Source organism: Cucumis melo, chromosome 12 (assembly GCF_025177605.1).
Source record: "Cucumis melo cultivar AY chromosome 12, USDA_Cmelo_AY_1.0, whole genome shotgun sequence".
NCBI lineage: Eukaryota > Viridiplantae > Streptophyta > Magnoliopsida > Cucurbitales > Cucurbitaceae > Cucumis > Cucumis melo.
The window spans coordinates 3,290,022-3,305,441 of NC_066868.1; the positions used below are offsets into that span (position 1 = coordinate 3,290,022).

Here is a 15,420-nt window from a genome sequence, read left to right on the forward strand (position 1 = left end):
TATACAATGGAAGCTCTTTTGGGAATGAAATGCCCTAAAATGAGTGATTTCAAGTGGTATAAAAACACTTTTATGTCACATCTTTACAACCTTACGACATGCAAAGATGTGGTCTGGAAGCATAAATATGTAGAAGGACTACCCAAGTATGTTAGAGAAAAGTTCTATTCCACAATGGTGACTAATAGTGGAGGAACAGATATAGATTGGGAAGGAATCTCCTATAGAGATATCAATTCCACTATTCAAAAGGTGTGTTTAGAAATTTGTCAACAGCAGAAGCATGCTACAAAGATTGCAAAGGACTCAGATTATCGAAAGGAAATGGGATCCTTTTGCAAGTAATATGGAATTGACAACACTCCTCCTTCTAGAAAGAAGAGTCGTTCTAAAAAAGTCTTTAGAAGGAGTAAGACGAGCGAATCACATGGGTACTCTAATCGCAAAAGAAAGTACCATGGCAAAGGTAAGAATTCTTGATCGGAAACAATCCTCGCTAACTACGCTGGCCTGCGGTTGGTCACACCGCTTCAGTCACCTGTCAGCTTCCCACTAGAACACATATCTTATACAAATCAATTTACTAACAGATGCACAAATGTTGGTTGTTTGGTCAATTTTTCGGTTTGAGTTAATGATCATCTCTAACGTCAAGTGATTTAGACTTTGAAATTAAAAGAAAAAACATCAAACAATACAAATTTTCAACTCTAGTTTCTCACAACTCACCTCTTCCAGTCTACCCTTCATCCCTCTCAAATTCTTCTATAATTTTCTACAAAGAAACTCCCACAATCTTGTTTGTTCAAGTCATAACGATGACTACTTTCCAATTCAATTCATTATTAGAGAATAAAAAATTATTATAAATGGCAAAAATATATAATTGCTTAACCTTTATTTTTAGTATAATATGATCGATTGTTTCTCATCAAATTTAATGTAATTGTTTCAAATTTCATAAAATTTAAATAGACCCAGTGATAGTATATAGCATTTAATGCATATGGTACAACCATAAAATGAAAGTTTAGAAAAACACAATTTATGAAACACATGACTTTTTAGGAAGCATATATATTTAAGGTGGAATTATGAACATCACCTACTCAAAACCCCACTTGTGTTTTTGGTGACATCTAGCTTCGAATTTTGCACTCCTAATTAAATGATAGCGTGGCATATTTGATTAAAGGTTTAGTAGAAGGTATAGTGACAAATTGGAATGTCAAAAGAAAACACGTTAGAATTGTGTGGGACTATGAAATACAATGATATATCAATAAATAAATCGGCAATTTAATATTGAACGAAGTGAGTATGTACTACGATAGTTTGGCCAATAGTTTATAAAACATATTATGTATATATCATGTTAGGATAACATATTTGAACAAATATCGATACACGAAAGCTTTAAAGAAAATTATATTATGTACTACATAAATTAAAATAAGGCTTTTGCTTATTGTTAGCGGCACATGACGATGAACATCACACAATTATACAGGAGAATTCATCATGTGTATATTGAGTATAAATAAAGAAAAATACAACAAATAATATAAATAATAAACATGCAATATAAAATAGTAATGTTTAAGAACAATGCAAGGAGAAAAGCAAACTTAGAAAGAAAAAATAGAACATATGTTAGATACTACGTGTTGGAATGTAGATGTTAGAAGGTAAAAATTAATGGTTTGTTGTAACCCATGTGAGTTATGAACATTTGTTCATTGATTTTCAAAATTTCGACATTTTAAAACTTAATTGGAGTTCAATAATTATCACCATGAACATGACATCTTAAACTTGAAATTTAGATCTTTGATTTCTTTTACTTTTTTTTCCCCAAATTTAAAGGTTGTTTCTTTTTCTATTTGTTTATGTGTATTGGGGAAAGCTTTTGTCTCTAAGATTTCCTTGCCATGTGATTTGCTGTCGTGGGAGAAGTCCAATCTCAACCTTGAAATTCTAATCACCCAAACACACACACACACACACATATATATATAATTAATTGACCATGGACATGGACTTGAGATACCATATCTTTATCTTTAGACTAAAACGTTAAACAAAAAAGAGTTGAGCTAAAGAGCATAATGATTTAAGTAAACAAAAGGTTTCTCATACATAATGTCCCCACCAATATGGATACAAAATTTACAATACAAAATAATCAATCAATCAATCAAAAAGGAAAAAAGGAAAAAAAACATAATCAATTTGATTTGTACACGTCACTAAAATTATATCCTCACACATCACTTTTTAAAATTTGACCTTTTTCGCCGTCCTCATCCACTCCGCCGCCCACCGTGAAAATGGTACGGCGACGACGACAACGACGACGACGAAGAAACACTCCCTCCCGAGTTCCCATCGCCGTGAAGCAAATCCGACAAGTAATTCCCTAAATCATCCGGTGCAAATCTTACCTCCGATTCACTTCCGTAAAGATTCTCCAATCGCGACCGGTTATTGATATAGAACTCACCGTAAAGCGTACCCAGTTTCTTCCCCAATGAGATCTTGATATGCTCTCTAAGCTTCGAATCCGTCACGACCCACGATACTTGATGTCTGTACGCTTCTTCAAACGCTATATTGAAATCATGGAAGTGTTTTCTTGCTCTTTCCGGTGAGATTTCCGCCATTGGATTCTCCGGCAACGATAAGAACACTCTACTCCATCCCATCCGTTGGTAACTCGAAGCGTACTGCCTCACCTTCGTTTCATGGCTCTCGATCCACTCATCTCCAAGTACGAATCGGAGATTTGAGGTTCGTACTTTCACGACGATGTACTCGAGATTGTTAGCGAGGAAGATGTACGATAGAGGCGCGTCGTGGTAGAGCTCTGCTTTGCTATCGAGCTTTGAGAGAAGGACTAGAATCAACCAAGCCATGCGTATGGTGAGAGGATTTTCTTCTGAATCGTTACCGCCGAAGAAGGATTCCGGTAATGGAGAATGAAGAATCAACGGCCAATCGGCGACGATTCCGGGGAGGATTCCACTGTAGTCGCTGAGGAAGGCGATGTAGTTCATCACGTAACGAGTGAGTGGATGAACTCCACCGCCTGGTACTGGGGTTTTGGAGGAATCTTTTTGGATATGAGATTCAAAATCGATGAGCATGGAGCGGATGCTTTCGGCGATTTTTGTTAACGAATGATCGATTAAGGATCTGACGGAGGCTGTTGATTCGTAGATGAACATCGATTCGATTTCCGGCCATAGATCGAAAATGGCTTCGTACAGATCAAGAATCAAGAAAATTTTCTCCGGCGTTTTCTTCGATTTCACAGCCATTTCCGGGAAGCTAAAGAGAGTTAGAGCACTTTCTTTGGTGATTTCTGAGAAAACAGATTCTCTAATCGAAGCAGAACTGGAGAAAACTTGATCGGAAAGGAATTTCTCCGCTTCAAAGAAAGTTTTTACAGCAATTTTAACAGCATTCAACCAGTTCTTAATCTTCACTTCCAAAACTTCCCACTCCATCCTATGAACATGATGATAATTGGTTTTCGCAACTCCAAGATTATACAGACCTTCCTCAACAATGGATTTCCTACCAACAACATAAATCTTCACACACTCTTTACCATAACCAGCAGAAATCATACCTTCCGCAATGGATTTCAAATTCTTAATAGCCGATCTCGAAATCCGCTCCTGTTCACTAACATTATTCTCATTCGCAAATCGTAAATCATCTTCACTCTCATCTTCCAAATCAGAATTCCCAGTCAAAACAGAATCTCTGGACGAACGATTCGAGATCGATTCCGGATCCAAATGCGCTCGATTCTCCGCTAAAATCCGATGAAACTCCCTCTGCAACCTCTTCATAGCAGTCTGCATCAAATTCTGAGCACGAACAAGATGGTGAGAATTCATACGCTCGGAGCCGAAATACTGCATCGCTGTTTGCAAATCCTTGACGGCTTTGAGGTACTGATTGGCCTCGTAGCGGTCGTCTTGAAACAGAGGAGTGATGTCGGCATAAGACGAAGCAGTACAATCCCATTTTGTGATTAGGGTTTCAGCAACGTCGATGTTCTCTTCCATTAGAGACTGGCAGAGGCCGTGAGACGGCGGAGAATGCGGCGGGGGGGAATGAGACGGGGTGGAACGAGCAGGAGATTTGAAGAAATGGTTTCTCATGGTTGAAGAAGAGAGGGAAAAGGGGGGCTGAGTTTGGGAATGGGTATGGAGGGGAAGAGAAACTGAAGGGGGGGAATTTATGGAGAGAATAAATGAAGAAAGAAAGGGACTTATATGAGGAAGGTTCTTCCATGGATGAGGTTGAAGAAGCTTTTTGGACCTTTTTGACTGAGGCTTTTTTGTCTTATGAAGCAACTTGAATTAGTCAACTTTTTTTTTTCTTTTTAATTAATATTTTTGTTGGTCAACATTGTTGCCGTTCTTGATTGTTGTTTTATTTGACCAAAACGACTCGTTTCATGTAGATTGAGAACACTAAATTAATGAAGAAAACAAAATTAGGATTGTGATTACTTTTAAAATTACGTGAGATTTTTCTTTTTTTGCTTTTTACAATTAAGAATGGGGTATTTCAACAGCAAACAATTCTTAATTATATGTTACTAACATTTTCTTAATTATATGTTAATTGAGTTGTGTTTTGTCAGAGAGAAACAAAAGTAATTATTAATTTATAATTTTCTATTACAAAGTTTATTGTGAGACTCATTCCATTTGTTATTAATATGAAGTGAAGTATTTCTGGTTTGACATGTCAATATTTTTACATTTTTTCGATATAAAAATTGAATCAATATATAGTAAAATACAATGTATTTAAAAAATAATATAAATAATATACGTATAAACTTACTTTAAAATCATAAAATGTTTATTTATTAATTTAATATTTTATAATTTGCATATTTGTCTATCCTTTCATTTTTATTTCGGGAAAAGGATATTTTATTTTTTAAAACTTTAGTTATTAGTTATTACATTGTTATTATTATAATTATATTTTGAACTATTTACTAAACCCTGTACCACATCAACTAACTCAATCTCTAAGCTAATTAAATTGGAAAAAAAAAAAATCTAGACATTTTCATATATAGTAAAATAATATAAAACATTTACAAAATATAATAAAAAATTTATTCTTTCAAAGATATAAATTAATAAACTTCTATTATTATCTAAAAACGTCACTAGTAGAAACATATTAATATCTATCGTTGATAGAATATACAAATTTGTTATATTTTATAAATATTTTATGAAATTTATTATTTTTGTTTTTTTTAAAGAATCGAAAAAAATGACAAAAATGACAAACTAATTATAGTTTATCTCAAAACAGAGTATAGAATGGTTTTTTTGTCATAGGTGTAAATAACTTGTACTTGTTTATTATTCTTGAAAAAAAAGCCCTTTTTTGAATGGATAGTTTAATTAGAAGGTTTTTATATTATATTATAGTTAGTTATTGACCCTTTGTTTTTTATGGAACAATCATAATATTTTAAGAGTAAGAAATTAAATATAATTATATATTTTTTATTCTTCAAGGTGACCAATTCTACTATTCTTTTAGGGTTGAATAAATAAATGTTATAGACATTAATTGAGTTTTTAAATGAATTAAATTAGATTAAATAAAAGCATCGTATATCAACATCAAATATTGACTTAATCGACCTTACAATATACTTAAAAAAATCAGCATTAAAACGAAACGGTCAAATTAAATTTAGTTTTTAAAGATACTTAGAATATTAAATTTTTCTATTTACTTATTTATGTTGACCAATCACTCCAAAAAAGTAAATTATTGTTTTCTTTCAAAGTAAATAACTAATCCATTAGCATTATGGTTTTTTTTCTTATTTCATGCTTCAATGTTTCTATTTCTTTACATTTTATTTTGATATGGAAACTTCAAATCTTGTGTTATTATCTTAGTCTTTAAATTTTAAAAATGACAGTTTTAGTTTGAACTTTTATAAAGTGTTTATTTATGAAATTTTTTTAATAGAAATGTAAAGAGATTTATATTTATAGGCTTTGAATTTTTTCTGAGTAAAATAGTGAAAGGCCAAAATATTAAATAAAAATGACTTTTAATTAGGTATGCCTATGGAAAATTGCTTTCCACCTTTTTTACCAATAATCTACAAATAAAAACGAACTAATTTCTAAAAAAAAAAAAGAACAACTTTTAATTAATAAAAATAGAAAGATTTAAAATAAAATAAAATATAAAGGATTAGAAGTAAAAGAATATTTGAAGTTAAAAAGTGAATGAAGTTTGGAAATAGGAGAAGTAAAATACAAAATCAGTTCCAATAATTTAGTTGCTGAAGGCTGACGTGGTGAGTGGCCCGACATAAATTAATCTTTTCTTCTTTTTGTAGTTTTGTACTAATAAATAATGTGGATATTAAAATTTAAATTTATCACACGTGGAGCCATGCGCATAAATTATATTATTTTACTGAAGAAAATACTAGACGTAGGGAAAAGTTCAAAAGACCAATCAATAAATAAATAAATAAATAGATATTTTTAAATATATTACCATTAACTAAAATATTTAGAAGTTATATATTATTATAAACCATAATAACAGACATTATTATAAACCTATCAATATCTCTCCTCGTTAGAATTTGAAATTTTGTTATATTTTGTAAAAATGTTCGAACAATTTTATCATTTATAATAATCTTTCGTAAATAAATGAGAAAGTATTCTATTTATGAAGATGGTTGTTATTCGTTTTTTTTTCTTTTCGTAAATTTAAATTAAATTAGTCAAAACAAGTGTCTTTAAATCATTTAATATTATTTCAAAAAGACAATCATAAACAAGCAACAAAGCCATCACAATCAAAAGCAACCAAAACTTGGGGTGCGAGTACATTTTGAACGATTATTCTTTGTATAAAAGAGCATGCTTAAAAGATGTTAGAACCGTGATTATATTTTGGAAACACACAGTGTCAACATGTAGAACTATGTTTACACCATAGCTATTGATAGAGTAAATAGAGTGTAAGTAACAAGAACTACGTAAATACTAGATCTAATATCTATGAAAATAATTCTTTTTTATAAATTTTCTCAAGGAAGGGTATTTTCTCTTATTATTATCATTAAATACCACACAACCAATTCACTTTTTTAGGTAAGGAAATTATATATATTATATTGAGAAGTTAGGAAGGTTTTCATATTTTATAATAGTTTGTGATGCCTTTTGTTTCTTTCTCAACCATCCATATTATATTGATTTGGTGTAAACACCCTTTCTTCGTTATGGGGTAATTTGGTTTTTAAGTCCTCCTATATTTAGGTTTAACTTTCAAGACTTACGTTTTATAGAAAAATTTATTTTCACTAAACTATAGAATCTCTTGTTGACAATGTTTTTACATCTGCGGTTGTTTATACTATGCAACGAAATCTAATTTTTTACTCAATGAAATTACACTAGATGTATTTTTTTAATAGATAATTTGGGAAGGTTTTCATACCTTATAATAGCTTGTTAGTGCCTTTTGTTTCTTTTTTCAACAAATCCTAATATTTTATACGTAAGAAATTAGATATATTGATTTGATATCTTCAATTCAAACATAATTGTTGACTTAATCAACATTCATTAACAAGGTACCTTAAAAAATCAGCATTAAAATGAAAACGGTGAGATTTAATTTAGTTTTAAAAATATTTGAGTTTTTTTTTTCAATAAAGACTCTTAGAGTTTATATTCGGAATGAGGCATATATTCAATTCATTATATGTAGGTTGATACCATTTCCAGGAACCATCATCAATCAATCTAAAGCTACTATTTTCAGTTATTACCGCAGGCCAATCCTCAACCATTACGTATAATGACCACCTGTCGGTCAACTTCTAGCCACTATTTTTTGTAACAGCTACTTAGCCAATCTTTTTTCACGATATCGTGCAACTATCAAGCCAATCACTACAAGAAATCGGACTTTCACTACAAGAGACGGGGGTACTCCCGACGCCACAAAACGTCGGTGAAAATGAAAAGTACGTCAGAAAAGGATATCCCGACGTACCAAACGACGTCGGGAAGAACGTCGAGAGAAAGGCGTCGGGAGAGGCTTTCCCGACGCCGTGTTGGTACGGCATCGGGAAAGCCTCTTCCGACGCGTATTTCGGCATCGGGAAAACCTCTTTTTCAACGTTTTTTCCCGACGTTTCTTTACGTCGGGAATTCCTTTTTATATATATTTTTTAAATATTTTATTTCTACTTTTTTCCTTATAATATTTTGCTTAAACATTCACAATAATGTTCGGATTGCTAAAAGTTTTTTCCTGACGTTTTGGATTAAATTAAAACAAATTAAATATAAATTAAAATAAATTAAGAAATATACAAACACAAATTAAAAAAATAGAATTAAAATGAATAATACGAATAAGTTCACTACAACAAAATATAGTTCTCAAAATAGAAAAAACATAAACATTAAGAAAAAGTCTCCCAACGAGGTGCGTATGCGCGTTATTCTACACCTTCGGTCCTAAAAATGGTATAACAATAACTAAGTTTAATACATAATCATATATTGCAAAAACTTAAGAATAATAGAGACATATACGTACCGCAGAGCTAGGGATCATGTGGTGGTCCCTGTTGTGCACGAGTTAGTTCTTCTATCATCTTTTTCATACTTCCACTTGTGAAGCTAATGCTTGGTGATTTCTATCGTCATCGGAATGCGCCCATTTATTGTAACGTGACGCTCTAACTCCAAGAGTCGAGACTGCACACGTCTCCTAGGAGTCGGAGTCGTTTGTTGAGAAGAAGACCCTGTTCAATAAATCGATAATAACATATAAAGTTAGAAAAAAGAACATGAAATATTTGTAAGTTAAAATGAAGAAAATTCTTAGACTCACCCGTATTGTCGCCCACAGATGACGACCCTCCCGCGATGTTATCTAAATCGTCCTGAAACTGGAGGAACATATCGTCCGTCTCCATAAAATTTGATTGTCCATATGACATAATGGCTATGAACATAGAAAACAAACATTCAATAACCAAATACGAACACATAGCTAGAATCAAAATATATAAACTAGATGATTATATAAACTAGATATAAACTATTTACTCTACACTACAAAATTATTACGAAAAATATTTATTTAATTAAACATATTTTATCCAACAATAAGACCTAAAAAATCTCACATTTTATTTATATGTGTGTAAAAGTAGCTTACGTGTATTTAGATTAGATAACTTCAAACATGTAAAAACATTAGTAGAAAAAAAATTGAAAGTAACATCATTAATTAAATTGAACATATACAAATTAAAAACAACATAATCAAAATTGAGAATTTAGCCTGTGAGATCCCATCAGGATATTTATGTCATTTAATTTTCTCCAAATCCAATATCTGAAATTTTCTATTTTTCCCTCCCACTTAAATTTCAATTTAAATGCTAGAGTGAGTGAGTGAGTCTATTAACACCTCAGCAAGTAGTAGATATATCAATATAAAGCATCTATATCTAAATTAACATATTCATTCTTATCAATATTAAATATTTGTTATATAAATAGAAATTTCTCAATCAATTCTAGCATCTAAAATCCAAAACACCCAAATTCAAATCTATGAAAAATGACAATACATCACCCAAAAATTATATAATCGGAGGGTTCCAAACAAATTTGATGGTAATTTGGAAACTTACCTTCATGGAATTTAACCTTACAAATAGCTTATACTAAAAAAAAAAGCCTAATCAAACACAAAACTAGAATGTCAATTTAAATGCCTTCAATGAGTATAATCACAACCCTCTCTTTTCAGAAATGAAAAAAAAAAAAACCAATAAGTAGATGGATAGTCCTAAAAAGACAGAGCACATGGGGGACACATCCATTATATCAATATCCTATTACCTAATAAGATAATTCCATTCAAGAAAATATTGAAATCTTGAACATGAAACATAATACATTTGATTAGTAAATTAATTGCCATAAATTTTCCTAAGAAAAACCCTAAAACATAAATTTAAACTAAATAAATTTTAATTTTCCACTTACCTAAAGTGGCAGACGGCGGCGAGGGACAATGACGATGGACTGCCGCGACGGACGGCAGCAGAACAGCGGCGGAAGGGCGACGGAAACGGCGACGACTCTCGACTTTTCCTCTCTTTTTCCCTCTCGGTTTCGATTCTGTAAGATACAGAACTGAAACGATTAAAAAGGGGATTTCCCGACGCAGTGCCGCGACGTCGGGAAATCCCCCAAAAAGCGTTGGGAAAAGGGGAATTCCCGACGCCCATTAAAAGGTTTTCCTGACGCTTATGGCTGCGTCAGGAAAAACCCTATTCCCGACGCACTATGCACGACCTCAGGAATGTTTCGTTTTTTAAATTAATTTACCCTTTTCCTGACGAGTACTTGCTGACGCCTTCGTGATGCGTCGGGAAAGAGTGTTTTCCCGACGCTTCTTCCGACGCGGTGTTGATGGCGTCGGGAAAGACCTTATTCCCGACGTTCTTTATGCCGACGTCCTTTTCGACGTCGGAAATGCTCCATTTTCTTGTAGTGTTTTCCTGACGTCAAAAAAGACGTTAGAAGTAAGAGGTTCTCCCGACGCATAAAGTAAGACGTCAGGAATAAGAGGTTTTTTCGATGCACAATTCATGCGTCAGGTACAAGACGTCGGGAAATAAGGGGTATTCCTGACGTCGTAAGTGTGCGTCGGAAAGGCAAGTAGTGTGTCGGGAAAGGCCTAGGTTTTTCCGACGCTGTAAGTAGTGCGTCGGGAAAGGTCTAGGTTTTCCCGATGCCGTAAGTAGTGCATCGGGAGATCCCCTGAATATTTATTTCGTTTCTGTTTTACACAGAACTGAAAACGAAAGGGAAAGGGTTCAAAGAAGAGAGAAACATTCGTCGCCGTCCGTAGCTCGTCGCTGTCCGTTCCATTGTCGTTGCCGTTCGTCGCCGTCGTGCGTTGTCGCAGCCGCAACTTCAGCTTAATTCAGCCTTCCTCCGTCCATAGCTCGCCGCCAACCTTCTCTTTGCTGTCTTTCAAGTTCTTCTCTCTCCATTCGCACTTTTTCAGGATCCAGTTTGTCACTCTGTAGCTAAGTCAGTCAATGACTTTCAAAACAAATATATCTTAAATGAATATGTTTTTTTTATTGAAACAACTTTCATTGAATGAATATGTGTGTGTCTGTGCATCATAGGGTTGACTTAACATTGGACAAACAAGAAAAATCTCAAGTTTAACGAACATTTTCAAATGTTTTTTCTCAAGCTTTCAGTATAGTGTCGGCAAAACGGTTCCTTAACAAAGCTGCACGGTAAAGCCTGTCGGGGGAGGCTTTCCCGACGCCGTGGATTACGTCGGGAAAGACGGCGTCGGGAGATCCTTTCCCGACGTATTTTTCACTTCCCCCAACGTTTTTCGGCATCGAGAAAATCCCGATTTCTTGTAGTGAATCCGAACACACGAATTCCTTTATAGTTATTTATAATTAATAAAAACAATGGTAGTAAATAAATAAATTAAAAAAAACAAATTTGAAAAGGAATTGCCAATGAGCACACATGTAGCTTTATCTGAGGAGTTTTTTTTAATATATTTTTTTCCCCAACTCTTCGATTAATGTAGTGTTGACTGATGACTGACATGGTAAGTAGCTTGAGAAACAATAGGCATATGCTAAAATTCAAAATCACACACATGGATCATGCCAAAGTTTTCAGTACGAAATAAAGAAAATAAAACAAATGTGAAACTAAAGGGATGGATTATTGTATTGTTTTGGAAGATATAGACATGATTCCTTTAGCATTGAACTGCTAAAAAATAGATTCGCAGTTCAAGTACAAATTATTATTATTATTATTATTATTATTATATATATTTATTTATTAGTATTGGAGGGCTAAAAAAATCGTTATAATTGAAAAATAAAATATTTAAGGGAGAATACTTATTTCGGAGCTATTGAAATAAGAGCGTCAAACTATTTAAAACGTTAATAAAGAAAAATCTCAAATCAAATAATTTAACCAATTACTTGAAGAGTATGAAGAAAGTCCATGACACAAATATAATAAATAAAAGCACACCAAACAAGCAACTCTCTACACTTCATCTTGTTACTTGCAAATCCTAAAATAGCTAATATTTAACTATTCTTGACGTGTAATATATCCTATAGAAATACCATCCCACAAAAACATGTTCTCATTAAATAACCTTGCCAAATTACTTTTATACTTTGAAATTTTATTATTTTGCCATTGAAATTTTTTGTTTCAAAAGTTAACCTCTAGTTTCAAAACTATTTTTAAAGAAATAAAAATTATATTATTATACTAATCTATTGAGTTATTATTACGACATAGAAATTTATTTGATAACTAATATGTAAAATGATTAATGATGAGAATGACTTAGACTTACCTTTTCAGTTTTGTGTAATTGGAAGATTTACACAAATAGTTGAAACAAATATTGTGAATATGCACAAAACTTCTCTCCACATGCACTTGTTACTTATCACCATTTGTTCGATTGGGGTAGGTTTTGAGGTAAGTGTAGAACGATTTAGTATACCAAAGTCATGCCATAATTTGCTTTCAAAGCAAAACAATGGAGATAAGAAACAAGTACTATACAATGCAAGAAATTAAGACATAAAATTGATATTTCAAACAAGGAGAAGGTTCACAACTTCACTTCCTCCATTACAATTTTCTCAACTTTTTGAGCTAAACACTCAGAAGACTATTTGAAGACAAAGATTTATAATTACAGATTTGGTAAAAGAGATGGGCTTCACTGGAAACAAACCAAGTAGAAAGACATTTGGATTAATGCCAAATATAATTGACCCAACTTTTATCTAAGTTGGATGTGGCTCACAAGACAATTGCAGGACAATTAGGTGGATGATGTTTGTTTTATATAGTTAACAGATATCTCATTTCTCTAAATGAGTACGTGATATGGGAGAGAATAAGAATTAGGTGCAATATAAGCTCCATCTAACTATCGTGTTTATCACTTTTTGATTGGACAAATATAAATTCTGGAAAAGGTATTTTGTGAAAAATCAAACTACGACAATGACTATGAGCATAGTTTGGGATGCATAGAAAGAAGATAGATGCATCCCAACTCAAAAACACCGCCTAAGTTTTTTTCTACTAGAAATAAGAGAAAAGTTTCTTATTATTAAATAAAGGAACATATTTATTGTTTATATTATATTTTTATTAGTGGTATATTTCATTGTTTATTTTTTGTGATTTGAGAAATTTTTTATGATACAAAGAAAATATCGATTAACATCTTATATGTCAATATCAAACTAATGAAAATATAGAAATATCGATGAAAATTTAATACAATGAAATACAAAATGGTTATATCTAACATAAATAAAATAAAGGCAATAATAAGTCTAAAAAGAATGCTATATTTTTAATAACAAAAAACGTCCCAAACATAATGCTTTCTAAATGCATAACCAAAATGTATAAAATGGGAAGAGGGTGAAAGAAAGAAATGATGGAACAACGTGGACTTAAATTGTTCCTATGGATATTAATAAAAACAATATGATCGACAAATAGTTTGATGTTCAAAGTTATCATAGTATATTAATCACGTAGAGTAAAGTCAAATTATCTGTTCTCCATGAACAATTGGAATTGGTTGTTATAAATGATTGTTCTAATAATGCTAAAATAGTTTGATAGCTCAATTCTACAATCAACAGGAAAACAAAAAGTGATTCCTACTTTAATTTGATGATGATAATAATTAATAATAATAATCATGGATTTAATTTTTTACAAAGTAGACAAATTTGTTTTTGCCCATTTATGAAAAAAAGATCAATTCTAATATTGTGTGATGTTTTTTTTGGTCTATTATTTATTTATTCTTTTCAATAATGTAGTCATTTTTTCTCTATACATATTCTATTAATTTATAATCTTTCATTTTTCAGAAACTAGTTGGTCATTAAATTTATTAAATTTGGAAAAGGTTTTTATTCATTTATTATTATTTTAATTTTTAAAAGTTAACAAATATATAGTCTTTTGATTTCTTATGACAAAATTGTCAAAAAAAAATAGAACATTTAACAAAATATTTACATTTCATAGAAAACCAAGTGTAATAAATTTAAACTAAAACTTGCTTAATATTGTTGGATTTCTAGCAAAATATTAGAAGTCAAGTTGTACTATATTCAAAATGTTTATTAAAACCATAAGCTCCAAAAAGGATCCATACCTATGGTTTTCATTAGTCTTGAATTAGAAACTCTTTTAAGTTTAGCATGATAATTTTAATTAAATTCCTTTTATATTCTAGTGAGAAATTATTATGAAAGCTCTGATAGAGTGTTTTTGTAATTGAGGCCGGGAGAGAGGATCATTTTGTGCGGTTGTAACAATTTTTCACATAGTGAATTTTTCTTTGATTTAGAGTTTTTTTTTTAATTAAATTATGCTTCTTCAATTTTATTTTCATGCTTGGGGCGTGTTTAACATTGGTACGACTTTCTTTATGCACCCATGTCTGCATCACTATCACTTTAACAAAATCCTTCCAAGAGTTGGACTAACATCATTGGCTTTCTAACATTTTTTTCCATAGGTAACTCAAGGAATTCGTTATGAATCATAAGAATACTGTAGACTTACAATGTAAGTTAGTCTACAAAATGACCTATATCTCTAGGCTCTAAAGACTTTCTTTTTCCGTGGATCAATATTTCATTGATGCATATTTCAAAAGAAATTAACTCTTTTAACCAATTCAACTTGAAATTATAATTTATTAAAATAAAAAAAAATGTCGATAAAATAGTTTATTCAAAACAAGGAAAGACATGCTCCGATTTAAAAAAAAAAAAGAAAACATTAAAAAAATATTATAACATATAGAATTGTAACTTAAAATCCAAAATGCTCGAAACTACATAACTTAACATGGAAGCAAAACGACATTAGTTTCATGGCTCTATCTCGAATCTCTTAGGCACGAGCCTAATATATTCTTTGCCTTTATTTGCAAACCGTGTTAAATAAAAGGTTGAGTATATAAAAAACTGAGTAAATAACTTCATTGTTGTTCAATTACATGCAACCATGAACTTGAAATTCACTTTAATTGATCAAACTTAGGTCGTGTGACAGTTAAACTTTTATATGGAGAGTTTATCTTACAAAGATTAAATATGTAAAGTAACTCTCAAATTTGTATAGAGTACTTAGCATGAAGTGTCCTAAATTCATTTAGTTACACCTATTAAAATGATCAACTTTTAACAAATCAATCAAAGAAAACACTCAATAATTTACCAAT

The 15,420-nt window shown here is 31.5% G+C and overlaps 1 protein-coding gene across 1 annotated transcript; it reads right to left on the reverse strand.

The window, feature by feature from the left end:
• Positions 1–2,112: 2,112 nt before the first annotated feature.
• Positions 2,113–4,354, reverse strand: LOC103497211 (exocyst complex component EXO70H1-like). The gene has a single exon (XM_008459323.3). The coding sequence runs from the start codon at positions 4,173–4,175 to the stop codon at positions 2,304–2,306; it is 1,872 nt and encodes a 623-aa protein (XP_008457545.2). The 5' UTR covers positions 4,176–4,354; the 3' UTR covers positions 2,113–2,303.
• Positions 4,355–15,420: the final 11,066 nt, after the last annotated feature.